Raw genomic sequence first — 27957 nt, forward strand, 5'->3', positions numbered from 1 at the left:
AGGTTCTGCGTGTATGTTCTTGAAAGTTGCAGGGATTGAAATTTTAAGCCTTATGAATCACTCTTCTAAATTAAAGCATATTTTTCATGGAACTTGAAAGGATTGCACCTCTTTGGTAGATGGGACAGGGATCAAGATTGAATTTAAAAATGCATTCATCAAGGCAAATGTCAAGAGAAAGAAGGATGTGATTGGATGTTTGTGATGAATAAGATTGGCCGATCTCTTTTGGCTCACCCAAAAATGACGAGTCATCTTTTAGCTTTCTATAATCTTGGCTGATACAACATTAGCTTATAAGAATTTGTTCTCCGTTAGTGGCATGGAGATGCAGATACAGATTTTGATTCTTCTATACAATCATCTCAGAGTTTGGCAGGTCATGCCAAAGGTATGGTGATTTTATTTCTACTTTTCTCTACTTTTTTACCTGTAATAGATTGAGCTATTTGGTGTTTTACAGGAAGATACACTTCTTTTTTTTATGCCAGAGCAACTTCCGTAGTTTTGTGAACGCTCTTGTCTTTGATAAAGCCAACGTAAAGGTTAGTTCCACTGGAGTCACATTCTGATATTTTTCCATGGCGACCTCCCTCTGACATGCTTTTAACAAACTGCGCTAAATGCAGCCAGTTTTCCCCTTCAAACAACCTCTTATTCATTCTTAGATATGTAAATGCAGTCAATCCATTGCCAGATTCCGATCTACTTGTTGCCATGACTTGTGAATATGCACCTGCATCATACCTCTCCAATGCATTCTCTCCGGCAAGTTCAGTCCTAGCAGTCCTTGTAGCCATCTTCACTTGCCGCACTAATCCTTCTGGAGAGCAATTTGCATGTTCTGGTTGCTCCCCATCCCTCATTTCCATGCAGGTGAAATTGAACACAGCTCCATATTTACTGAACATCCGTGCCATTGGTAGGTATCCATCATGATGTCTAGTATTATAGTATCCTGCAGTTAGTTCTGCTGCGTGAGACCTCGTTCTGTAATGCCAGTGAATTCCTGCTACTTTTCCTGATAATTTTGCTCCAGTTCCTCGAAATATTCCTTCTGCAGCTGCTAGGATTTTGTCACCATGCTCTAGTAGCTTCCCTGAGTACCACTCTAAGAAGAACTGTCCATATTCAGTGTTCCATGTACCATCCCTCCTGAAAAATCCAGTTTCTTCAGGAAATTGATTATACTGGCCGGAATCATGGGGTCCACGCCGTCCCCAGCCTGTCTTTCCAATTGCTTCAGCTGATGCTTCCAGTGAAGCTCTCATGTACTGTTCAACATAAAGGAGTTGTTTTTAGGAATTAAAATTTCCAAAACCAAATAACTCGACCAGATATATTACAGGTTCTATGGTTAATCTGATGATATGATTCCATGTGCAACCACTGAATAAGATGTATCAATTGTGTTATAAATTGATGGAGCACTCAATCGGTGGATTGCTCAAATTAGCCGACTAGCATGCTAAAAAAATCTGCAGTTTAGGATGCAGCCAAATTTACCTTGTCATAGCATTGGAATTCTCCAATTCCAGGAAACTTCCATGTGCCCTTGCTTTCTGGGTAAGCTGGATATCTCAGTTCTCCACATGGACCCATCCCCACTTGAATTTCCTGCAATAGAAACGGTCGGTTTTTTAAGCTTCAAGAAATAATATCCTACGTGTAGACAAGGAAGGGCTTCGCTCTTTGATTTTTTTTTTAATCAGTTGTACCTATGACCAAGTTGAAACCTCTGATCTTTTTTTTATATTATTATTAAATTTATTGTTTATATCTTGAATTAATACAGGCACTAAAATTAATATTTATAAATTTTCAGTAATAGTAAAAGAACTTAAATTCATAACAATTTAAAAGTAAACTCGAAATATCTAAACATTTGAGCTCTCCCCACTGGATTGGCCTTTGGCATATATATATATAATATATATATATTATATCCATACTTTTCAGTGAAAAATGAAAGAAAAATAAAGAGACGCTGTTCCTTAAGCTGATATTTAGTAATCAAATGATGAGGTGGCATTGACCCATTTGCTTACAAACTAGTTAGTCATGAGCTTGGGCTTAATCCTTGCTTCAAGCTCAGTAGTCTTTCGATGAAGAGATCATGTTTTTATTCATTTAACCCATAAAAAAATTCCATGTTAGCCTTCTGTCGATGCACTTTTCAAAATTATTATTGCCAAAAATAAATATATAAATAAATAACAGAGATCTGATTAGCATGAACGTGCCATATGATGTCTACATGAGAGAATAATAGTTCAAGTTTGTTACATGGTTTCATTTTTTGGAGTAAATTTGGTGATCATTTATGTGCCCAATTGATCATATGAAGCTCGTCTCTATGCCCAAAAACAAGAACCAAGAAGTGTCATGTGCAGAAGCGTACCGTGATAACGTGTCCTAGGTAATCTTTGAATCTGTTGCGGAAGCTCCTCATGTAATCACTGTAGACCTGTATGGGTGTTCTTCCTCTTAGCAATGGCAATGAGTCACAGCCCAAGGAAATGTACTCAGGATTCCTCCGACCTGAACTGTCTGTGTAGACAAGATCATGGTTTTTGCTCATCTCTTCAAGCACCCACGGAGGTAGGGGAATGCTAGAAGTTCAGGAGAAAGGAGGGATTAAGCACTATTTAGAATATTTATCAAAGAAGATATTTTCCTGCGAAATATATATAATTGTTATAAAAAAAACTAACACTTTACAAATAAAAAAGTTTACTGCTTCGAACTTTAAGTTGTCAAGTCTGAAAAGGTCTTTGTTAGGTCTCAAGGAATCTGACAAATATTCTTACGAGTAATTCGTCTCCCAATCTTAAACATAAAAGGGAAAAAAATATATAAAAACTAAGAATTCGTTGCTTAATTATTTGCTGTGACTATATATCATTTTAAACCTGCCTACAACTAGAAACGTTTAGGCTTAAAAGTACCTGCAAGAATCGCCAACATTTCCTCCACACTGATGAAAGGACATAACAACTTGAAGCTTGAGGCCATGCTTTTGCACCATCTGCACAAGCTCCGCGTACCCTTCCCAGTTGTATTTTAAAGGTCCATCTTTCTCTACCAATCCCCACCAAGCATCCACCATTACTCCTTCGACTCCTGCACTTCTCAAGGCCATCAAGCTAGCATTCATCGCTCTTGGCTTGTTCAAATTCCCTCCGATTGTCACCGTGTCAAGTGGCAGCATCACAAACACGGGCACTCTAGAGTTGTTGCTGCTATGATCAGGACCTGATATTGCATGTAGTTTCTCCCAATTCTTGCTCTTCCTTCCTTCCGTCACCAGGATATCATCGTGCGAAAGCTGTGCTTCTTGCTTTGAGTTCTTTGCTTGAAGACGGCATGATGGCTTGATCTGCGCAAAGCAAACAGTGCCGGAAAAACCATCAGGAGTTTTGAGGCTTCTGGTGTGTCTCAGACTGGTAAAAGAAGTTGAAGATCGCAGTGTTATAGTCATGTTTCTCTATGGTTTTTAAAAAAACAGAAGACGAAGAGAAGAAATGTAAGAATGAATGATCGTGCTGTGTGTTCATTTATAACAAAAATCAGGCTCAGGTTTTTGAAGGATACAATTTTGGTGGGCACTAGTCTATAAGAGAAAAGGTCCAAACAATCAAGAATAGTCATTTTTTGCATACGTGGTCGCACCTTTTCCCTATTTTTTTTATGCTTGAAATAATAAATAAAAAAAAGTTTCAGTTTTTATGGTCCACCCGTTGAATCGATCGGGGGTAAATCAGGCTCGATTGTTGGAAGCTGAATCAAGGGTCAATCTGCCATCTTATGGTTCAAAACGTGTTGTGTTTGCATGTTCTTTCCTAGCAAGGCGGAGCTGTTTGGTAAATATCAGGCCTGGACTCTCGTTTGCTCGACAACGCGCAATTGAAATATCTAGGATGATGCGTCTAATATTTTTAAACTATTTATTTTTTTTTATTTTTTTTTATTGCACCTGCCTAGTTGAAGGTTTAATCAGTTTACTACTTCCCACGCTACGCTGTGTTAGATAAAAATTTTGTTGAATGTAAGAACATACTCTGTCGGCCACAGGAAATTTTTTGCCTTGTCATTACGCCCCGCATAATATTTCTAACTTTTGATCTTCCTCTTTTTGAAATTGAATAGTATGGAAGCTGCTCTAAATGATCTCATTGAATTTGTAGGTTTAAAGAAAAAATAAATCCAAGAGAAAGAACACATGTTAACATACAAAACTATGATCCATGTCATGGCTTCCTCTTAACTCAATTAATATTTATTTTATTTCATAAAATAATTAAAAAAAAAACCAGTTCAAAATTAACCAAATATCAAATAATAAAATTAAACAAAAAATTCTATGAAATTTCAATACTAAACAATGAAATAAAAAATAAATAACAAAAAAAAAAACTATAGGCGTAAACCTGGGTGGCCTAGGCATGCAAGCCTTAGACAACTATTTTTTTTTTCTTGTTTAGGATCCATCCCTATTTTTTTAAAATAAACATTAAATGACATGTTGCCAGCTGTGATAAACAACATATCATCAACTAGGCTCTAACCTCAATTTCAACTATCACAGTAGTAGCAAAAAAAATAATAATAATAAGGGGAGGGTTCTTCAATATATTTTCACCTAAAAGCATATCTTCAATCCACATAAATACCTTAAACCATCCAAAAACCACACAAAAAATGAAATTCAAATGAAAAAAAAAAAAAGTCTAAATCGAGTCTGACCTTCTTTTTCAAGGATGTTTAAAGATTAAAAAAAAAAAGACTACCATCATCAAACTCTCTTTATCAAAAGAACCTTATTGACATAAAAAACAACAAGTTTCATTATCAAAAAGCGGACAAACCAGCAATCTTCTCTTTTTACCTTTTCTAGCGAGTCTCTCTTTTCTATTTAAATAAAAAACAACATGAACAAAATGAAGAATCATACCAAAATGAAACTTTATCTAATTAGTCTTAGTCTTGGCAAGGATGTAATTATGAGGTCAAAAAAACTTAGAAAAAAAAATGCTTCACTATTTATATGAATATTGAAACACCATATATTTTTCCTCTTTCTTTAGATGTATAGGTAATAAGGATGCGATTGCAAGACCAAAAACATTTAAAACAAAAAAGTGCTTAATTGTTCATATGCACAGTGCAGTATCATATATATCCTTTTTAATTTTTTTTATATGTACTAATTTTTTTAACCCGCACTATGTCGTTGGTCAGATCATTTTTTTTTTTCCAACCTTAATAATAACATAAAGATGCTAGGAAGTCAAAACTTTGATGCATACCAGCCAAAACACTTTTAAAATATTTGGATGATAACATATTGAATGATATTTAAAAAAAAAAACTGAAACAATGGCATATTGAATCAACTCAAACTAACCATGGTTAATATGTAAAACTCATGATGTGAGGTATGAGATGCTAAAAAAGCCATGAAACTTGTATTGAAACAAATTAAAATTAAAATGAACCAAATCTTGAAGGTAAAAAAAAAATTAAATTTTAGAAAAAGATCTAAAAACAATTGTCGATAAATTTTTTTTAATTATTATTGATATTAATTAAAACCAATGATTATAACAAAAAAAAAAAAAACAATATGATATTATGAACAAACCCCCTGAAGTTAAGCTTTAAATTTTTTTTATTTTAAAAGTAATTAATGGAGTAATTACACAAGTTAAATTAAAAAACAGCCCTAGACACAAGCTAAATGTTATTTTTCTTTTAAAGAAATTCCAGTAATTTAATCAATTAACGACTTATATGCACAATAGTTTTCTCACACGAAATAGGTTCTGTGAATAGGAAATTCATGTTTTGTGAAGTTAAATGGCTGTAAACTGCAGAAAATTGCTTTAAACTCTATTTTGAAACTGTTGGATTAATATTTTTTTCTTGCTCAACGCTTCCCTTACAAATTCTAAAGGATGCATATCATACGAAGTTCATGAACTCCAAAAGCTTTTTAGGATAATATTAGACTTGCTAGTGAATATTAGACTACATGATGAGTAGCATCATTAACATATGAGTTAGTGATAAAGGGATTTTATTTTCCCTTTTCAATTCTTCTGTTATCAGACTTCATCAAATATCTTGGATTGGTGAACAATGGGTAGTTTTCTTTTGCCGCTACCTGGCTTACCCCACAAAATATGCTTGCTTCCTTTCGGCTTTATCTTCATATATATTCCTACTTTTATGATTTTCTGTGGCAGATAAAATCTTGATTTTTTTTTTCTTTTTTAAGCTCTGCTCAGCTTCGGATAAGAGACTGGATTGATTGGGAAAACGTGTGGTAGCAACAAGTCTCTGTTTTCCTTGTTCTTGGAATTTACTTTCTGTATGCTTCAAGCCATTCATGCCCGGCTGCTTCGTTGAATTTAACATCACTGCCATGCAATTCTTCAACAATGAGATTGAAATTCCATTTATCTTGCATGAATTTGTTCCATATTTTGCCAGTAGTGCTGAGAAATATGGACACCTTTAGAAGCAATACTCATGGAAAATACCCTACCCTAGGGCTGGCTTAACCATGTTTTACTCTCTCTCTCTCTCTCTCTCTACATGAGCATTTTGGCATCAGTGCTTGGTATGAGATGGATTTCGACAGGGAGCATAACTAGAGAAACAAATCATTCTGATGATACTTAATCTGTGATCCATAAAGACAAACGAATTTTCATGTGCGTTAGAAGAAGCTTTTAGCTGGTTTTATTGTATTGCTCCGTATAATCTGTCTGATTATTTTGTATAGGTTTCCCTTTTCCCAGTGATCCGGACCATTCTGTTTTCACTACATAATCTTCTACGCAATTTTTTTTATGGCACTTCTGAATTTGTTGCACCATTTAACACTATAAAGACGAACCTCGTGAAATTTAAGCTTCCTCACTCTCTAATTTCACACGCGGACACAGTGATTGCCTGTAGAGGAATCCATTGTCATGTAGAACCGAGGAATGCATTTTTGAAATTACACAAGCAAGTATATAGTAAATCATTCTGATACCCTTCACTCTTTCTGCCCTATTCATAATTTTCAAAGCTTTTCTTCACAATTGATCATGATGACGATATGCATGCGCACAACGGAGCTGGGCAATATTAATCACTGCAGTAACTTCAAGACAAATTGAGAAATGAGGATGGTGTATTGGTAAATTAAGTGCATTGATAGGCGTAGAGGAAGCATACAAGTTTTGATGGATACAGTTAAAAGCCTAGTCGATGGAAAGGATCATCACGAATCTTCGCACCTTGACATGGATACTATGGTCTTTATTGAAGCTACGATCTTTTGAGCTTAGCTGTATGCTGCCCTAGTGGTCAGCCTTCATTACAATTGGTGGAGGATATGAAAATCTTACCCCTTCCTCTCTCTCTCTCGCACAAACACGTCGCGCACAAACAGAAATAATTTTTTCTGTCAATAATATGTCTCTTATTTATCTTATTTAACACGATTTTTTCAACTAGAAGTATTGTTTTTTTTTTTTTTTTTAATAATGATTGTTAGTAAATTAATAAAAAATATCATAATAGTATATTTATATTTTATATGATAGAAAGCTGAAAAATTGTAAATATATCTATTTAGATATTTTAATAATAAAAAATTGATTTTAATTGATTTTTCCAAAATAATTTATTATTAGTACTTATTTTCATATCAAATACATAATAATTGAAAAGAAATTAGTAAAATAAAAATCTATAATGATATTTAAGAATAATTATATAAAAAATAAATAGTAAGTGAATTTGATAAATTATTTTTAAAATGTAAAAGAAGAAGAAAACAGCAATGAACCAGTCACATCGCCTAGGCCTCCTGGTTTTATTTTATTTTCTTGCTTATTAAGAAAGCAAATAACATGTCGACCAGCCTTTTATTTTTTATATTTTTTTAAAAAAATCACAAACGATCATAATTCACGTCACATTTAAGAAAACAGGAATGCCTCCAACCACTCAAATCCATAACCTCTAGGTTGTCAGCACGCTACTGTTACCTGGATTTGTTGTAAAATCAACCATTAAAAAAATACGAAGCAACGGTCCCAGGTGTTGGCTACTGAGAAAACATTGCATCATGAAGTTTTTAATTTTGTGACAATCATCTATGGGGGAATTCCTCATTTCTGTTCTTGGGTTAAGCATAACTTCATGTGCAGGCTCTTGTATGATATGCCTGTTCTTGGGTTAAACATTCAGCGGGGATGCATTTTCCAGGTAGAAACTCCGGCAACTCCGTCATTTTCCGAGATATTCACTTTAAAATCTACAGTCCCGAAAAGAATGCATTTGGTTTCATTCTGAAGTCCTCAAACGCAGGTAGTGCAAAAGAGAAGGGAATGTTGTTAATTTCTCTATGTATCTAAATCTAGTGGAAAAGTCCAAATGCAGGAGAAAAATAAAGATCAACTTCGTTTGGTTGATTTTGTCTCTCTCTGCAAATACAAATTTGAAATTGAAAGGGGAGAGATGGGATTAACTTTCATTGGCCGGTGTCGGTGTCTCTCTCTCTCTCTCTCTCTCTCTCTCTCATGGAGAATCAAGTTTCTATATATACCATCTCGAGAATAACAGGATCTTGCTATATTTTTCTTTGGAGATGGATTAAGACTGCCTCTTTTGTTAACTTCTTTCGCACTGAAACATTTTGAAGCTACTGTTGTCATCTTGCATGGCAAATGGCTCAAGGGTCCCCCCACGCAAGTGTTCAAAGTTCACATGCTCTTTTTTCTTGGTTCTCCATTGCATGAGCTGTATCCACTATCCATTGATGATAACCCGGCATCGCAGCCTTCTAGGTGGCAATGCCGTGGAATGCTAGCAATATAACGAGATTATTTTAAGAGAGACAAACGTTTCCGTTTTACTTGTTATGCTTATTTATTTTCAGTGATATTCAAGTATATTTTCCTAGCTCATTGTTTCCTAGGTTTTTTTTTTTCACACCGGCTTCAATTAAGAGAGTTTTAAATTAATTATGGAGTTGTTCTTTATTTGAAAGAATATGTTTTTGTATTTTTCTTTTTAATTTTTTGGGAATTAAAACTGTAAGTCCACTGTTATCAGCCTATAATTATAAACCTATTGTTATATGTATTCTATTATCAATCTATAATTACTGTTATCAGTCCACTGTAGATTTTTTATACATTTATTTCATAACCCATGTTATTGTCATTTGGCTCGTATGAATCAAGCCCACTTCTTTAGTTTGTTCTTACATATTTGAGGTGACCTAACTTGTTATTTATACAAGTTTAGACTTTATCAAGTCTAGCCTACAGTCAAGTTTTGCATATTTTTCTTGGTTCATATATCATAATTGTTTGGTCAATTTTAACATATAGCACTCAGTATTAAGTTATAATGATTACATATCCTCTTTTCCTAGTTGCTTCCCTAGTTACAAAGTTGTACATCAAAGCATAACTAAGTCAGAGCAAAATAGACCTGTAAGCCCTTTTTTCTATTGTCAAAAATTAGAGGTTAACTGGACCAGTATACAATCAATCAAGCCCCATTTAATTTTTTTTCCATAAACAAATAGATATTTTGTTGGAATTTTATTTAAAACCATATTTAATTAGCAAATGTCAAATTAAAAATGAAGTCCACTCATTATTGGGGTTAGAATTTTAATGGAATTTAATCTCCAACATAATTTTTTTTAACATGAAATATTAATATGATTTAAATAAATTATAGGTGAATAGAAAATTAATCTAAAAAAATTATTAATTTGCATGTTTTAAGAGAAACTTACAACGCTCTAAAAACTATATCCACATAAAATCAAAAAAAAAAAAAACAAACTTTCCTAATGGTTTATCCAGTGAAAATTGAAAAAAAGTTAGAATTGGCCCAAATAACACTTGTACTTTAAGAAATGAAAGGTTTTAAGCAAAATGAATTTTAAATTTAAATTTATGCATGCGCAACCCAACTCGGTATAGGTTTAAAATAATTTTTTATACTACAAAAGATTTTTTTTTTTTGAACTTAATTTGTGTCTGAATCTAGTTTAGTTCATGAAGAATTATTTATTTCAACCTAATGTTTTGTACAACCTATGAATGTAAGAATCTTATTAAGTTTTCTAAAATAGTTTAATCAAAACTTGAACAAAATTTTCATCTCAAAAACATTAGATTTAATTAAAGCGAAAATATCCAGGTTTGATTATGGTTTTATAGAAAGTAACCAAAGCTAATAATGAACATAATTTATTCTAGTAATTACTACAATAAATTTTATATCAGTTTTGATTCTAAAATCATCTATAAAATAGGTTGAAGAAAAATGTTTCAAGTTGGTTTTTATATATAAATTCTATGAAATTTTTAACACTTTTCATCCCTTAGCTTTCCAGCTTAGTCTATTCATTTGAAGTTTTGGTTTTTCTCTTTATTTTTTCCTTCTAATCTAGAGTTAAGGTTCTGCTAGAGAGATAATTGAGTATATTTTTCTTAGTTTATTAGATCTTATTTAAAAATACATCTAAATAAGAATAATGTTTTTAGATACTAAGAGGCTTCTGAATTTAGTTTTTTTACATGAAGTGAAAACAATAAAGACTTAAGAATAAAAAATTAATACTTAACAACAATAAAATCCCAGCTCACATATATTCTAAAAACTTAAACAAGTATTCTAAACTAATTTTGTTTAAGTATAAATTCTATACATGTTTAGTACGCATGCTAACTTTTTTTTATTACAAATTTATCTTGAGTTATAATTATTATGTTAAATTAAATATATATGCTCACTTATGTAATAATTATGTAATTTTGAACAAACTTAAGTTTTTATTTCATAAATTCTGACTATTTCTTGATATATTTTCAAACTAATACATGAAGTTATTGATATAAGAACTTAAACCCAGCATATATATATATAGGAAAATTGTATTTGTTTTTCTAGCTAGCAGGCATAGTCTACACACAAGAAAACCCAAATCAAATAAGATTATGGCTGCTAGCTAGAAAAATAAAATTAAAACTCTATAACTTAATTAGGAAATAAATTATAAAACAACTAGGAAAACAAATACAATTTTCAACAGAATCATGTTTGATCAATCATGGTTGATTATTATCAAATATGGTCGATTATGTTTTTTTTTAAAAAAAAACTTATCAATGTACCCGACCTCATCTTGAACGTAGTTTTGCCCATCTAATTCATAATTAATAAATAACGCTCCATGTCAGTTTAATTTCCAGGCTTCTAAAATAGAAAGCTAAACCAGTTCAGGGACTTCATAAGTCTTTTCGATGATTAAGTTAGCGTTGGATTAAGAAATATTTGTATATTTTATTCAGTAATGACAAAATGTGTGATGTGCTATAATTTTATCTTTTATAGAATCCCTTTTCTTTTCTTATTCCCCAAATTCCTACCTTTGCCCTCTAGCAAGAGTATTCTGGTTCATGTACGTAGGTGTAATCGCACGTTGTCCCTGTATCAAGTTTGTTATTTTTATTTTATTTTTTTAAGTTACGAGGGTAGTTTAATTTGTTAAGTATTGAGTTTGTTTTTCAATAGTCATTAATTCAAGTTTTTTCAGTACTTATAAAATTAATTGAGATATTTATAAATTCATCCTGCAAGCGAAAACTAGAGAGATTAATACATTTCCTGTAAGGTCATGCCCAAGTACCATGCTTCTTCATTAGGTCATACATTTCGGCTGGGGAACATGAATTTGAATGCTTCTGTGATTATATTATGCAGTTAATGGCCCCAAATATCAATTTTTGTGTCCAGCTTGATTTTATTGATATTTTAGGAATATCGCCTGGGATACCGTAGGTGACTCCACCACCACAAGAAAAATAAAATAAAATCTTCCTGGACAGCTCCTACAAGATATTTCATGGCTGCATCAGAACTTTTCCCATTATTGAGGTTCCTGCTTGCTGATATTTTCTGATCCAGAGCCCTCTTTCGCAAACACCTGTATGTCCTTTTCAGACGTCTATTCCCAACTACAAGAGTCTCTGCGAGCCACTTCGCCGACTCAAATTTGAAATATCAGGAAGAAAAAATCTATCAAAATAAAAAACAGAGGGTCTTTCTGCAACAAGGTTTCCTCTCCGTGTTTCAAACAGAAGTAGAAGTGAAAAAGAAGCACTTGTATGTTTGTATTTAAGGAATGTCATCGTATTGGAAACTGGAAAAAGAGATGTTTTGGGAAATCAACATTTATACCCAAGATCCGGAGTTACATTCATGTTAGATTTGAATCTTGAAAACAGTGCATGCTCGCCACCATCCAGACATAAAAAAAAGCCGGTGGCTAATGTCAAAAACTTGTGAAGCCGGCCAGATAAGGAGTTTTTTTACCGAACTAGCAGAGTGAAAAAAAAAAAAAATCAAATTACCACATTAGTATTTGTCAGCAGGTGAGTATTCTACCATTTTTAGGCACATGCGACTCCCTCATAAGCTCTAGAGTGGGGCTTTACTTGATGCCTATGGATTTGTCTCTTTTAATAGTACTAAGTGTGTTGTTATCGGAGGAGTTACTATGGATTCGTCTCCTTCTGGTAGTATTAAATATGTTATTATTGGAGTTACAGTGTTCTCGATATCTCATTATTTCCTTCTCTCTTTTTTTCTTTTTTTTTATGCCGTGATTTGGTTATTGTGTCGGAATTTTCTTTTTCCCTCTTCCTTCCTCAATTTTTATATTTAGTTAATTTTAATTTTATTATTATTTTATCGATTAAACTTGCTTGTATTTAAATTGGGTGAAAAATAACTATTTTCTTAGCATTACTCGCAAATAAATATTAACTTTAGTTAAAAAAATTGCAAAAAAACAAAAGATGAAATAAGAACTAAAATCAAGTGAATAAAAAAAATATGCGGAACTAAATAAAGAATTGAACTAAGGAAAAAAAATATCTTGCTTATGTGAGCAGAGCAGGTCTCACCGATTTATTTATTTTTATTATGCTAGCCAGTTAAGTTAAAAACCCCTAATGGATTGACATATGGTAAAAATCAGTATAAAGAGCAGTATTCTAAATAAACGTGAAAGCATCAAAGAATATTTGAACCTGTATTGTAGCACTAGAACACATCATGGTTGAATCTGAAAGCCATGTTAAGTACAATCCTGTCTGTAATTATTCCAGATTTTTACATGGCAACTGGTCTCTTCACGTTTTTTATTAGAGACAATTGAACTACTTAAAAACTGGTTTCCATCATGCAATTTTTTCATAAGAATTTTCAGGCACACTCACGTAGCCTCCTTAGAGAAATCTAAATTCAACGCTACGCTGCGGGAAACACAGACCCAATTCTATCTCCGAGGCGGTAGCATTTGATGTTAACAGGATAAGGTCCCAGCTCCACGTAATTATCTTCTCCACCCACGTAGAAACAGAGAGTATACAACGCGATTTCAAACTCTGGACTCACTCCAAGCAAGGTGCTTGACACAGATTTCAGAACTCCGTTCCATTCAAACTGGATTGTAAGCACCTGGCTCTCTGAGTCAGGCTGCGGAATGGAAATAATCAAGGTCAGATTCTATACAAGGTGCAACAGCAATTCCATGCAGAACAATCATTCATCTGTAACATTTGGATTCCATAATAGTCGAGCAGAGCAATAGTGCGATAAACCCCAAATTGAAAATGGGGATAAAAAACTGTTTCTTTGATGACTTTCTATATCAAATATTATGACTGACAGTATGTATCTTGATTAATATTTGTCCAATAGATACAACAAGATGAACTTGGAAGTAGGTCGACATTAATTGCAGTCATAAAAACCAGGACTTAAATGCCAACAACTGAATGCTTCCCTCTATACACAGTCTACCAAGGCACATGAGTTTTGGCTCAAGAAATAAACATGTCAAAGCGAGAAATTTTATATAAAATCATTATTAAGCTTATGATAAGAACTTGGACAGTCATTAAATTGCATCTTCCACATGTGGCAACTAATTAGATTATACCAAACTGGTGGGCTTAGCTTAGTTGAGTTAAAACGAGGCAGAGTAACCGTAGAGAAAGCGGTGTCTCGTTCAGTGACAAACAGAAGACATCACCATTAATACAGGAATATCAGGAATCATGGCAAAGTAGGGATAAATAGCATAAATGCAGATGACACATTAAGGTACTATTTACAGCAAGGATTTTCTTTTCTGAAATTGAAGTTCAATACCATCTGCATCTCAGCATTCTACTGGAACAAAAGTTAGAATAAGAACACTTACAATCTGTCCACCTCTCCGAGGAGAAATAAAACCTTGATAATCAACAGCCCCCTTTGCTTCTTCCAGGTAGAACTGATTGAGTGAAAAAGAAAGCATTAAATCAGACATACAACTCTTAAGCATTTCTCAACAAAAGATGAAAGCAAACCATATAAAAAGGGGAATACAAGAAAGAAAGGGAGAGAGAAGAAAAGGGGAAAGCTATCCACAATAGTATTTGTTTAAGCACTCAACATGCAGAATCATCATACAATCTAATCCCTTTCTGGGTTCTACAAAGCAAACTCAATAACATGTGTTAGAGTACGAATCCACGACAATATTGAAACTACTGATGAATCAGCTGATTTTCGGTTGATGATGAATGACCAGCTTTCTGCTTGTTAGCTAACCAATTGCTCAAATAAATAAGACCCTGCATTTACAAAATTAGATCAAAAGGAAACAGTATCCAGTGTTGTTGTTTACTGATATTTCTCTGATTTCCTAAAAGTGGAAAAAAAGAAAGCCATAAAATCTTTAAAGATGTTAACCCTTCCTTTTTGGCAATCACCGATTTGTTCTTGAATCTTTCCAGTGAAGGCAAGGTTAGATATCTTATAAATAATAATCAACATACTTTAGGTGCATTTTATGAAAAAGTTTAACTATGGATAGACTTGACGCGAGGTTAGATATCAATCATCCTTGATGATAACAGTTTCCTAATCATGTCAGGATTACAATTTCTACATTGAGCGAGTCAGTTCAATAAAAGACACTAAAGGAGCCTGAGCATGCAAGAATAAGACACAATTTAAACAAGAGAAGCCACCATAGGTGGAGAAACAACATTCAAATAAAAATTATAAATAATATAAGAGCAAATTTTGAAGGAAACTCTAACAAGGCATACCTGAAGCCAGTTATGAAAGCCAGAAACTTCTTGTTCCCCACGTTGCTTGATTTCTCCCACAAAAACATGCTCAAAAGCAGAAGAGCAGCTGTATGTACCACCTCGACCATATAAATCAAACCAGAGACTAGTCAATATTCTTTTAAAATCTTGGTAGTTTTCAGATACAATGCCTTTGGATGCAAGATACATGTGAAGATATTTAATTGGCGCAGTTCTACTAATTTCTTCTATAAAAGCAGCTTGCTCTTGCCTCTCTTCAGATGTAGTAACTTCTTTGCTCCCTTGATTTGGATTATAATTGTCCAGAAGAGAACAGAAACGAGAAAAAGTTGGCCTCCTGAGTACATCATCGCTCAGCCAGCTAAATAAGCTTCCTTGTGCCATATCTTCTTTCTCATAGACCTTCTTCCCCTCCCCACAATCAATCCGATAATCCTTGACAGGAGCCAAACGGTTTCTGTCAAGTTCCCAAAGCCTGTTGCAAGCTTGTGACAAGTCAGCGAGCTCCTCTTTTGTAGGTCCTATTCCTGCACTCTCTTCAACCTCATTAGAGTATTCTTGTTCACTGGGAGGTCTTTTGTATCCATTCCATTGATCCATCTGGATCTGTCAAATATAATATTTAAAAACCAGCTGTTAAGTCTTAGGAGAAGAAAAGGTAACAAGTTTTTAAAACAATATCACAAATCAGCAAACATATGTGTGACTAGGAAAAATCATCTTTGAATACATATATTTCACTCTTTTAAGATTCTGCAATCCAATAAGCAGGGCGACAAAGCAATAACTAACAATTCTGATACAAGTACAAATTTTAAGTTATTCAAGAAAATCAATTATAGACATTGCAACTTGTATTTAGCATCGCTATAGCTGATTAATATCACGCACCCTTCCGTGACCCAGCTTCCAACAAATTGGCCAAATTTAGGTCTCTTGGACACAGAAATGTTTTTTTTTTTTTTTTTTTTTGGGGGGGGGGGGAGGGTTGAGGGAACCAAATCAAAGCTAAAAATCTTAAATTGCCAAGCACCAAACAGCAATATACTTAATAGAAATACATCATATTCCCTACGGGTCTTTACGTTCCAAACATTGCTAACAATTACATCGCCAAGTACCTTATAAAAGAAATACCTTGTGTGGTCGTTTAGGATGTTTTTTCCCCACGGTCTCCCAACCATCATTACTCTCTCCTCCATCCTCCTGTGTGGGAAATTTAAAGATGAGAAAATAATGGTTTAATCATGATATTAGAGTAAATCAAAGCATGCATCGCAAAATCCAGTAACCAACCTTTCTATTCCGATGGTTCGGGCCATAATCATGCTGCTCTTCTACACCTTCATTTCTTCCATACCCTTCATTCATGGCCTATAAAATATTTGGTATTTTGATGAATACATATAAGCAGTGAGCACAGAAACATGGAATCAAATGAAACAAAAGGGCAGATTAACCGCATAATGCTATGCTTTCCTGTAACATCAAGGTTGTTTTTACTTTTTACAGGCACAATTCCTTTAACATCACTGTATGCAAAAGGCAGATCATCATCCTCTGATTAATCTTTTCCGCATAGATAGATTATTATTATCATCATTCCTCCTCTTTAATTAAAAATCCACCATAGTTCTCATGTTTGGTATTGAGGGTAAGTGACCTAACATTCTAAATGATCCTCTTGAAACTTAAAAATATGAAATTATAGAAAAATAAAATAAAAAGAAAGAACCTTTTGGGGTCGCCTCGAACCCTCGGTCTCCCACCCTTCTTTTCTTCTTCCTTCGTTCTGCCAATAGTGAAGAAGAAAAACTAATAAACCAAACCCAATGCGCAATTTCAATTTCAAAATTCAATCAATAAGAGAATAAAATATAAAGAAAAAACCTCCTGTGATTTCCATTGATTGTTCCGATTATACGCCTGACTTTTCCGATCGTCCTGCTCCTCGCCGGATACCACCTGCGCATTTTAGCAACAAAACATACATGCATACATACATACATACATTAAAACAAGAGAATGAAGGACATGCAGTCGACCGAGAAAGACATGGAGTGTGGTAATAACCTCAGCCCAGGATGATCTGGAGCGTTCATCGCGGGATTCATCGTCTTTTTGACCGAGGTGGTCGAGCGCCACGTCCATGAGGCCCTTGATCAGACCGTCCATTTTCGGTGTCTCTGTGTTGTGTTTTTCTTAGATTTGTGACTGACAGGAGGAGAGAGAGAGTGAGATCTGTGACTGTTAGTTATGGATAATAAGGCAGTTTAATCATGTCTGTCTCTGTCAGAAAAGGTATTCAAGATGGCGGGTAATGGCATTCTCTGTAATTTTTATTTTCTTCTTTCGTTTTTTTTATATTTTTCTTGCCGACAGATCGAAAGGTAACACTAACATAAAATTAGTTTTCTTTTTGAACTGAGATAAAATCAAAATCCTACTTTACATGATATATTTGATTTGACTTTAATCAAATGTTACCACAGTCCGTCTTTTTATATTTTTTAGTGAGTAACGATGAAATGAAAAATAACTATCCGTGTACCCGCTCTAAGTTGCGGGGTGTTTTTCTTAAAAATAAATAAATAAAATATTCAGATATCATCAAAAGAATGAGAAAAAATTGTAACTTAAATCATAATAAGGATTAAATCAAATAAATTGATTTTGTTTTAATTAATTAATTAAAATAATAATAATAACAACAAATGGATCATATTAAAAAAATGAAAAAAAAATAATTTTATAAATAGAAAAAAATCATGTAGCTTAATTTTCAAATATAGAAAAACAAAATTGGCTGAAGAAAAAGGATTAAAAAAAAAAAACAATTTGAATCAATTCAAGTTAGAATGAAAAATACATAACTCAGGAAATAAAGGGCAAGCCCATTCGATTTCATTTGTCAAACTCGAAACCCAAGTTATTAGATAAGAATAACCCAATAAAAATATATATATATATATATATATAGTCACAAAGTTGAGAAGAAAATAAAAAAATAAAAAAGATATCAGTTCATATTAACTTTTCAAATTTATGAACCAGAATATTATATTGAAAACATACTATCTGAAAAAGAATATCAATTACACAAAAAAATTCAAAAAAAAAATGAAAATTAAGATAATGATTGTTAAAATTGAAATACAAAATAAATCTTATTTTTGATCGAAGGTGAAATTAAAAATAAAAATTAATTGAACAAAAGGATTAAAAAATAATTAAAATAAAAAATATTAAGTTTGAAATAAAAAATAAAAATAAATTTTTTATTAAATAATGAAATTAACAAAAGACCCAAACAATAATCAAAAGAATCAAATTGAATTACATGAACGGGCTCACCAACTTCAACCAGGCCCGGCCTTTCATGAGAAGAGATAAAAGATCTTAGCCACCGTTGTGTTTTATTCTCAACGAGCCCACCTAAATGAGACAATGTTTTTAACCAAATCAATCTAAATTGATCGCAGCCATCAATTGAATTGCCTCAAATCATTTTATATATTCCCTACCATTAAGTTATTTAGTTACTTAATTTATTCGATCTCTCTGTTTATTTAATATTTTTTCATGAGAATCAAGAGCACAAACTCGTAGAGTTGAGATTGAATGGTATAAGAGGATAAATAAAACTTTTAAAAAAATAAATTATCAGAGCTCATATTTAAAAATTAAAAAAAAAATTAAAAATGGATCAAATGAGTAACCATTAATCAATTCACCCGACTTATTTAACTTAAACTATCTTTAGATTAATCCTAATTGATCATCTATTAGGGTGATTATTTTTTATTTGATTTGGTTTTTATAAAAAAAAATAATCAAACCAAAATTTAAAAAAAAAAACATTAAAATCAGTTCAAACCAACCGGTTTCGATTCTATTCAGTTTTTTAGAATAAAAACCAGTTTGGCTCAGTTTTTTCAGATTAACTCGGTTTGGTTTTTTCGGTTTGGGTTTGATTTGGTTTTTTTGGTTTCAAGCTTAAAAAACCAAACCAGTCAATTTTTTTAAAATTTTAATTGGTTTTTTTTTACGGTTCGGTTTTTTTATTATTATTGTTTTTCAGTTTTCTCGATTTAATTAGATTTTTTTATTTTTTATTTTTTATTTTTATTCACCCCTATGACTCACATTTAACTTTTTCTTCGTGTAATATTTTTTATAATGCATTTCACTCTTCTTCTTTTTTTTAAGAATGCCTATTTTGTTAAATACAAGTCAAGGCATTTGTTGCAAAGGGTAATGTGAATATTAGATTAAATAAATTAACACTGAATTCAATAAATGACGTGTATAGCGGTGAAGTGCTCGATGTTATTGTTTCTGAAGGTTAAAGAACTCGACTGTAATAAATTGACATCAAATATTGGATTATCTACAAAGGATAATATTAATATTTCAAAGGAATGAAAGGACGACTTTGTCACCTTAAAGTAAAAAAAAGACAGTAGAAATGTCATTAGCAGCAATAAGAATGATGGTAACAACACCGATGACATGTCACCACTGGAGTTAGAAGTAAGATTCCTGTTGCCTTACAACTAAAATTTGAGTGTGAAGAAATAAAATTATCTATCAATGGTAAAGCTTTTTGGTTTTTAGATCTGGTATTCCACTGGACGCGGCCGCAGAGGGGCCCCCATAATTTATTTGATTTTATTTAAAAAAAATAATAATGTTTTGATGTTGTAAGCACTTTTTTAAAAAAGGAAAAGGTGATTATGGCAATAAACTTATCTGATTAAATATATTGGTTTTATTTTAATTATGAAAAAAATAGTATCGATAACTAATATACCAAAAAAATTTTAAAAATCAAGATTTTAGGTGGAATTTTTTTTTCAAAATGAAAAAAAATTACATAGTTTAATTTTCAGACAATTAAAATTAGAAAGATGATATTGAATAAAAAAAAAATTGAGTCAACTAGAGTTACTATGACAAACATTAACTTGGATAATAAGAGGCAAGTCAATCCAGATTAATTCGTCAAACTCATAATTCAAATCATAAAATTAGGATTGCCTGATAAAAAATAAATCAAAGAAAACTTCAAAGCCCGTCTAAAAGTAACCATCATCGAACAAAAAAGAAGATGAGTAATAAAAAAAAAAGGATGTCAAGTTGTCAACCTGTTTGAACAATTTAAACCTGTGATTTGGGTTATCAGACTGAAAACATCAAATATGAAAAAATTATGAAACTCAATTCACAGTCAATAAAATGTTAATGGATAAAATTGAGGTGAGGACAAGTTAGAGGACAAAATCAAAAGGAAAAATCAATTTAATAAAATGACAAAAAAAATCAAAACAATGAAGACTAATTTGAAAAAAATAATAAATCATAAATTTGGATTGAAAAATAAAATTGATATCCAATAAAACTTTTGCAAAAGGACCAAGAGAAAAAAATATAAATAAAATAAATAAGGCTCAAATTAATATATATATATATATAGGGGGAAAATACCACTGTGCACCAATTTAAAAAAAAAATTAATTGGAAAGGTAATTGAATAAAAAGTTGGAAAAGATATTTATACCTCCAATTATTCTTTTAATGAGTAATGAAACATGTAAAATGATAGAAATATCACTAACATCAAGGCATTTCAATTTTTTTTTCAGAAGAGTAAAATAATAATTGTATTGTAATGATAAATAATAAAATATGTCTATGACCATGCCTTTCATTTTAGGTTTTTTTTTCTCGTTAAAGTCCGAAGATGTGTGCTTCCCTGTAAGGCTCCAACGCCCCTGGCTAACAGTCAGCGGAAAGAACCGACCGCGGGCAACTTCGAAAATTATTTCTCACTCAAATTGCATTAAATCTAAAACTGTTTGTATTCATGATTTTAGCTTTCTTTCTTTTTTAGCCTCTTATGAGTTACTTGAGCCATTCTGCAATGGCCGTCCATATTGCTGCAATCCTCTCCCCTATTAGAGAAATACATTTAAGCCATGGAAATCCCCAAATTTATTGGTTCAGGTCTAGTACTGAATCACGGGTCTGATTTACTCAAACCCCAACGTCTACATAGAAACAAAATTAATACTATTTACTTGAATAAAATTTTTTATTTTTTTCTTGGTTATTTTCTATATAAATTTTATTTTTCAACATTAAATTTTTTTGAGAATTAAACTATATAATTTCTTATAATTTACTTGTTATGAGGTTTATTGGGTACCATGGTTTGACGGTTTAATTCTATTGACTTGAGTTTTTTTTTTAATTGATTGTTTTTTTTTCAATTTTATCCTTCAATATTGAGTTAATAGGGAATTAAACTTCATGATTTTTATTTTGGTTTGTTTTATATAAGGTTATCTTCATCTCATTACTAGGATCACGGGTTTTGCGAGTTGACCAAGATCATTTTTTCTTCGTCATTTTTTTTTTTTTTCAACATTCAATTGATTAAAAATTAGGTTTTATATTTGTTTCAATTTACTTTCTATTGGGTTATTGAGTTTGGAATGTTAACTCATGATGACTCGAGTCATTTCTATGAATGTTTTTTCAATTGGTTTTTTTTCTACAACATTGGGTTTATTAAATTGAGCTTTTATTTGTTTTGATTTAATTTTTATAGAATATCATAATCTCATGACTTATAAATGGATCAATAGGTTAAGCAAAGATCAAATGTCTTTTAAATTCACTATTGATTATCCAGATTATCTTAATCCGATCAAGTCATATTGGATCAATTTTTAACATTTATTTTTTTCTAATTTGTACGAAGATTGATAGGTTAACTTGTATTGACTCGAATCGATCAAATATGTTATCATTTTAATGTTTATTCAAACAACCTAATTTATTTTATTTTGAGTTAATACAGTCTTATTGATTATATGAGTTATTTTGGAAACTAGATGACGATTAAATTAATTATTTTTACTTTACTTATATTTTCTTTAAAAAATAATTCAAGCTGCATGGAAAAAAACTAAATGGTGTAACAAATGAAATAAATAAAAAAAAAATTATACTGACATCAAAACGATATAAAACATTCCAAAAACTATATATATTTTAAAAAAACACATTTCAGCTGGTAGTGTAAAATGCGTCTCCTGCATTTCACAATTAAGGCTTTCAGCTACTTAATTATTATTTTTTTTTTAAAAAAAAAAGGAGATACAGGTCCTAAGTTTTATTTTATGAATAACCTTGCTTGTCGTGTAGCAAGTGTCTTCTCTCTCCAATTATATAGAGGTCCCGACCGCTGATTAATAGTGTCCCCGTCGACAACCACAGTGGCCGTAATCGGGGGGGAAAAGAACAATCATAAGGGCATGGCGAACAGCAACTGCCCAAGTGGAGTTGGGGACCTGAGAAAACCTCCACAATCAACAAATTACTGACAAAAGCTCTTAAAAATTCCGTGGAAGGAAAGCTGCTTTTGATATTACCCGAAAAACACCTTTTCTTTTTGAAATCCCACCACACCAGGCCACTTATAGCTCCGGCTTACCAGGAAAGCATCCTCTCTGTCTTGTAAGCTTCCATGGCCATAAAAAGACACCAGAACCAGCTCTCATAAAAGCAACAAAGAATCACTGAAAAATAAAAAATCTAAAGGAGACAGAGTGACGGAGAGAACTGAAAAAGAGATGTACTTGTCATCATCATTCTTCGCTGATCAAGCGTTACCACATTTGCGTTAAGAGATAACAAAAGAGAAGGCACTACACAAGGCCAGATCAGGATCTAACAGGCCATTACACCCTTTCTCACATCGTAGTAATTCACAGTTATATGTTAGAAACAAAAAGAGAAGAAAAAAAAAAAGTCATCAAAATTGTTCCTTTCCTCTATGTCCTCGGACATGAGCCATCTTCAAACCATACATACAAGCTCCTTCTCTTTCAGGGCTCTTCATATATGGACAAAAACCACCATCAAACCATAGTAGTATTTCGTATTTTCCTTTTCTTTTTTATGTAGAGGAAATATATACTTCTTTTAGGTTAAAGTAAACTCCTTTTTATTTTGCTATTTCATTTTTAACCCGCAGCAACAGTGCCCGCACGAGAAGAGTAGTCCTGAGCTTTAGTAGGGGACGTGGATTTCTTCTGGTCATTTTTCCTTAATGCTTTCATAGATGAAGAGAGATTCCAGTTCTTCTCTTTGGCTTCATCTATATCTATTTGCTCTTGTCTACACTCTTCGCTACAGAACGGCATGTCTCCTCTGAAAAAGATCATAAACACCCATCAGAATCCAACTCTTAATTTTAGCTCCACGATATGTTAGAGATTACTAGGAAAAACCGAAATCAGAATTTAGCCACCTCTAATTAACCCCAGATGTTCATGTACCAAAATAGAGTTTTTCTAAGAATAACTTGCATGTCACCCAGTAATTGACAGACGGTCTTGCAGTTTATATTAGATTCAAACTAGAAGTTTTTTTTTTAAATCAACAGTTACTATAACTGAAAAAAGTGCCTAACCTGTACATGAAGATGTCTTTGTTGTCACCAAGTGGTTTCTTACAAAGGAAACAAGCTTCCAAGAAGTGGGGTTGGTGATCGTCAAATCTAGAGTCACAAAACCTTGCCGACCTTGGAGAAGGCACCAGAGATGACAGGTTCCTGAAACTACATCTTCTCGCGTAACAAAGAGACCTGGAGAAGAATGGGTGATGGTTCCCTGAAAACCCAGCACCCCTATCTGCAAGAGAGGCTAAGCCATCATCTTCCTCTATGAAACAAGGCCTTTTTGAAGATTGAAAAACCATGATTAATATTGGAAATGAAATAATACTGTTGTTCCAAGGTAATTTGCTTTGCTGCTTTGGGTTTTCTCCTCCTATTGTTCAAGCTTCTCGAGAGAGAGGGAGGGAGAGACGAGGGGGTGAGGAAAGGAAGGAGGCAGTGGCTTTATTAAAGATGAGTGGGTGAAGGGGAATGACAAGTTTTTTAAAGCATAGGAGAGAAAGTGTGAGGTATAAACAACGGCAGGCAAAAAAGAATCCGTGCAAATGAATCTATTGGCTCGAAAATACCTGCATCTGCAAGTACAGTTGATTTTTTTTATTTTTTAGTTACAAAAGCTACGGATCAACTGGCCCTGTTTGATAACTTAATTACGAAAGTGTCATTTTCTCTAACTTGCTGGTATATTGAACACAATGGTGGTTTTGTAATTTTCATCAAGATGAAGGGGAAAAGCTTTTGGGGCCCCAAAAAATGGCCTCACACGGAACCCCATCAGCGACCACCGTTGTAACGCAATGTTTGAGACAGCAACGCTCATGCATTGCGCGTTAACGTAACGTTCACAGTCTCCTCAGTCAAGGGCTTGCTCTCTGTATGGACTTAATTATTGAATCGAAGAAACCATGAATTTTGACTGAAAACATTGAATTATTATAACTACGTGTATGCATGTGATGGTTAACTTTTGTAACCATGAAGTTTTGATTCTCTGTGTTTCTCTTTTTGTTTATTATTTTGGAAATTGAATTAGCTTATGAAAGGTATCATCAAATGAAGTCCAATCGTGATCTTTAGGTAAATATATTTCAAGATTTCCGTGGGGTCAATTTCATTGTTCACGCTGTGCTGGTCATTTTTTTAATAAAAAAAACTTAAGTGTTTTAATATTTTTTTAATAAAAAAGAAATTTCAATTATGAATTCAAGATGTAATGCATATTAGATACTATTTTTATTAAATATTGATATTGTAATGTATTAGATAATATTTTTAAAAAATATTAATACGATAATATGTTGGATTAACTTGAGTTAACTTAATAAATTTGCGACTTATGTTGTTAGATCGTGATGTCTTGTAAAAAAACAATTCAATATAAATTATAAAGTCAATTTTCAATCAACCCAGTACTAGATGATAAAATTAAAAAAATACAAAAAAATTACTCTAGTCAACCTAGGTTAACCTGTCAGATCCACAACCCGGATCATGAGATTGGGATAACCCTATAAAAAGAAAATAAAAAAGATTACAAAGCCTAATTTACAATCAGCCCAGTGTTAAATGATGAAATAAAAAAACAAACAAAAAAATTAAGAAACCCATGTCAAGTCGAGCTAATTTGTTAAACTCACGTCTGAGTCGTGAGATTTAGATAATTTTATATGTGAAAAAAAATTATAAAGTTTAATTTTCAGCATGTCCAATGTTAAACTTAAAATCAAGAAGAAGAAGAAGAAACTAAATCAATGAGACCATGATAACTCCCCATAAATTAAATTAAGAAAATTAAGAATTCTAATTTTCAATTAACCTAGCATTGAATGATGAAATTGAAAAAAAAAACATTAAATAAAAACAAGAATGTTGAGTTGTTGAAGGGTTAGATTAAAAAAAAATCCAATTAAGAAATGACATATGGAGTTGATTGTGATTGTTTTTGTTGTCTTTTTTTTAATTTTTTTTTTATTTTATCATTTAATATTGGGTTGCATAAAATCAAACTTTGTAATTTTTCTTGATTTTATTTATATGGACTTATCCCAATCTCAAGACTCGAGTTGTGGGTTTGTCCAAGTTGACTCGAGTTGTGGGTTTGTCCATGTTGACTCAAGTAGTATTTTTTCTTTTTTAATTTAAATATATAGTTTTTATCTTTTATTCTTTAATATTAAGTTGATTTATAATCGACATTCATAATTTATTTTGATTTTATTTTTATAGAGTTACCATGACACAAGTTACAGATTTGAATAGTTAACTAGGATGGATTCAATATATTATCGTCTCAATATTTTAAAAATACATTTCAATATGTCATTGTATTAATATTTTTTTAAAATATTATTTATATGTATCATATTTTGAGTTTATGATGATTTTTTTTTTATTAAAAAAATATTAGTAATACTTGAATATTTTTTTTTTATATTAAAAAAATTAATCTGACTCGCTGTATAGTGCACAATCATTCTATTGTATTTCTAAAGTTTATATTAATTCTCATAGCTGTTAGTTTTAAATACACCCTTGAGGATTATAGAAAATGTAAAAAGTAAATGAGTTTTTTCCACGTTCTTGTTCCCATTTGAAATCGTAATTTAAATGGAATGAATTGATTTTTTTATTGTGGGTGTATATGACAGTTATTAAACCCAGATCTGAGATTGATCCAACTAAACAGTCGGTTTCAAATTACACGAGTGAATCCAGAAATAATTTTAGATATAGGTTATTAAAAATAAAGACATGAAGTTTAACGTTGAAAAATTAAGAGATAACCTACACATATAGGTTAAAAAAAAATTATGTGATATTGAGTATTAATAAATTAATTTTATATTTTTAAATTTATTATAAAAATCTATATATCACTTGATTGGTATTTAAAATGTGGTAACGATTATTTTTTTTAAGTATATTTTGCTTGAAATTGATAAAAAATATTTTTAATATTGATACATTAAAATTATTTGAAAATATTAAAAAATTAATTTAAAATAAAAAAATTTATTTTTTAAAACATAAAACAAACTAGAACTCATCTCTCAAGTTTGGAGGGGACCAGGTAGATCATCTTGTTTTGACCTGTGCAATTGCCACCTCCTTGAGGGTTTTTATGGTTTGAGATCAGGCCAAGTCTTCACGTCGTCCGGGTCAACTCGCCGTCTGGCCAGGTTTCGTAATTTTGGTGTCTCGTAGTAGATTCCGTGGCTTTCCACGCGCTAGAGGGTGCAAGTACGAGTAGCCATGGTCAAGTGCCACAAATAAGACGTTGTACACTTGTGTCGTACTCCCATCACCTCTTCCAAAACCCACGGTTTCATACCACCCACCTTCCCTTCCGCTCACATCACCTGCTCTTGCTCTGGCCCCACCTATTCTTTTGTCCTTTTCATCCTCCTCTTCTTTTCACAAACCCCGGGACCCACTAAAGACCCCTCCCTAAACCATCAACGGTGGATCCCACACCCACCCATGCTTTTCCATGATGATGGTGTTGGTTAGATGACGGGAGAGGGAGAGAGAGAGCGCCCTCTCTGACCTTTTGTGTTGAAGACAGAGGTGAAACGGCACCGAATGAAAGAAATATCTTTAGCCCAGCCATCCCATCCCACGTCCCTATTTAAGTTATTACTTTTGTAAAAATAAATTTAAAAAAAGTGAAAGATAACTCTCTTTTCAACTCAATGTTAATGTTTTTTATTATTAATAGTAAATATTCAACCTAGTTTATGTATACTCTAATTAATCTAATAAGTTTTTTAATTAATTTAATAAGTTTTAAAGTTAATTCATTTTTGAAAAGCTAATTTAATTAATAATACTTGCAAACATACCATTTGTATTAATTCTGCCATAATATAATACCCAATTACCCATTATAATAATCCTGTACAACACTATAGAATCTTTCACATGCAGTCTTCTTCCCTCGATGATGATCAAGATCCAAAAAAAAAAAAAAAAAACTAGTAAAATGGATTAAAAAAGTAATTATATTTCTTACATACGTGCGTGGCAAATTATTGTGGAGGGCTGGATGCCAGTATGTGTTAGGAAATGAAGGACCTTCCTTTTCTTGACTCTTCTAATAAAGGTGAAAAAGGACAAAATAAGCTAGAGCTCAAATCGAGTATTATAGGACACTGCACATGCTACAAAAACCAATATATTAAGTCGAACGGCTCGTGTTACGAGGTTTTTGTTTCCCCAACAACGGGCCCCTGCCCTTGAATCACGGGAAACCAGCCACTCTGCCCGTATTTTGGTGAATCTCTGTACACTATA

The 27957-nt window shown here is 32.3% G+C and overlaps 3 protein-coding genes across 4 annotated transcripts; all 3 read right to left on the minus strand.

Annotated features, from left to right (window-relative positions):
• Positions 1–226: 226 nt before the first annotated feature.
• On the minus strand, positions 227–3584 carry LOC118062867 (beta-amylase 3, chloroplastic). The gene is made up of 4 exons (XM_035076730.2): positions 2949–3584; positions 2402–2612; positions 1507–1617; positions 227–1274 (listed from the first exon to the last, which is right to left on the minus strand). The coding sequence occupies exons 1-4, from the start codon at positions 3479–3481 to the stop codon at positions 483–485; spliced, it is 1647 nt and encodes a 548-aa protein (XP_034932621.1). The 5' UTR covers positions 3482–3584; the 3' UTR covers positions 227–482.
• Positions 3585–13106: 9522 nt separating this feature from the next.
• On the minus strand, positions 13107–17456 carry LOC118062831 (uncharacterized). 2 transcript variants are annotated; one of them, XM_035076686.2, is made up of 8 exons: positions 17271–17456; positions 17088–17162; positions 16933–16989; positions 16494–16571; positions 16335–16403; positions 15195–15803; positions 14300–14371; positions 13107–13569 (listed from the first exon to the last, which is right to left on the minus strand). In XM_035076686.2, exons 1-8 carry the CDS (start codon positions 17370–17372, stop codon positions 13342–13344), a joined length of 1290 nt encoding a protein of 429 aa, XP_034932577.1. In that variant the 5' UTR covers positions 17373–17456; the 3' UTR covers positions 13107–13341. The 2 variants fall into 2 exon arrangements, with proteins under 2 accessions (XP_034932577.1, XP_073264332.1); XM_073408231.1 differs by lacking the exons at positions 16494–16571; positions 16933–16989; positions 17088–17162; positions 17271–17456 and having other exon boundaries at positions 16319–16402.
• A 5371-nt stretch (positions 17457–22827) lies between these two features.
• LOC118062955 (FCS-Like Zinc finger 1) lies at positions 22828–24203 on the minus strand. Its single transcript, XM_035076849.2, has 2 exons — positions 23680–24203; positions 22828–23417 (listed from the first exon to the last, which is right to left on the minus strand). Exons 1-2 carry the CDS (start codon positions 23964–23966, stop codon positions 23231–23233), a joined length of 474 nt encoding a protein of 157 aa, XP_034932740.1. The 5' UTR covers positions 23967–24203; the 3' UTR covers positions 22828–23230.
• Between the last annotated feature and the right edge of the window lie 3754 nt (positions 24204–27957).

The sequence above is a fragment of the Populus alba genome, chromosome 3 (genome assembly GCF_005239225.2).
Source record: "Populus alba chromosome 3, ASM523922v2, whole genome shotgun sequence".
Taxonomy (NCBI): Eukaryota; Viridiplantae; Streptophyta; class Magnoliopsida; order Malpighiales; family Salicaceae; genus Populus; species Populus alba.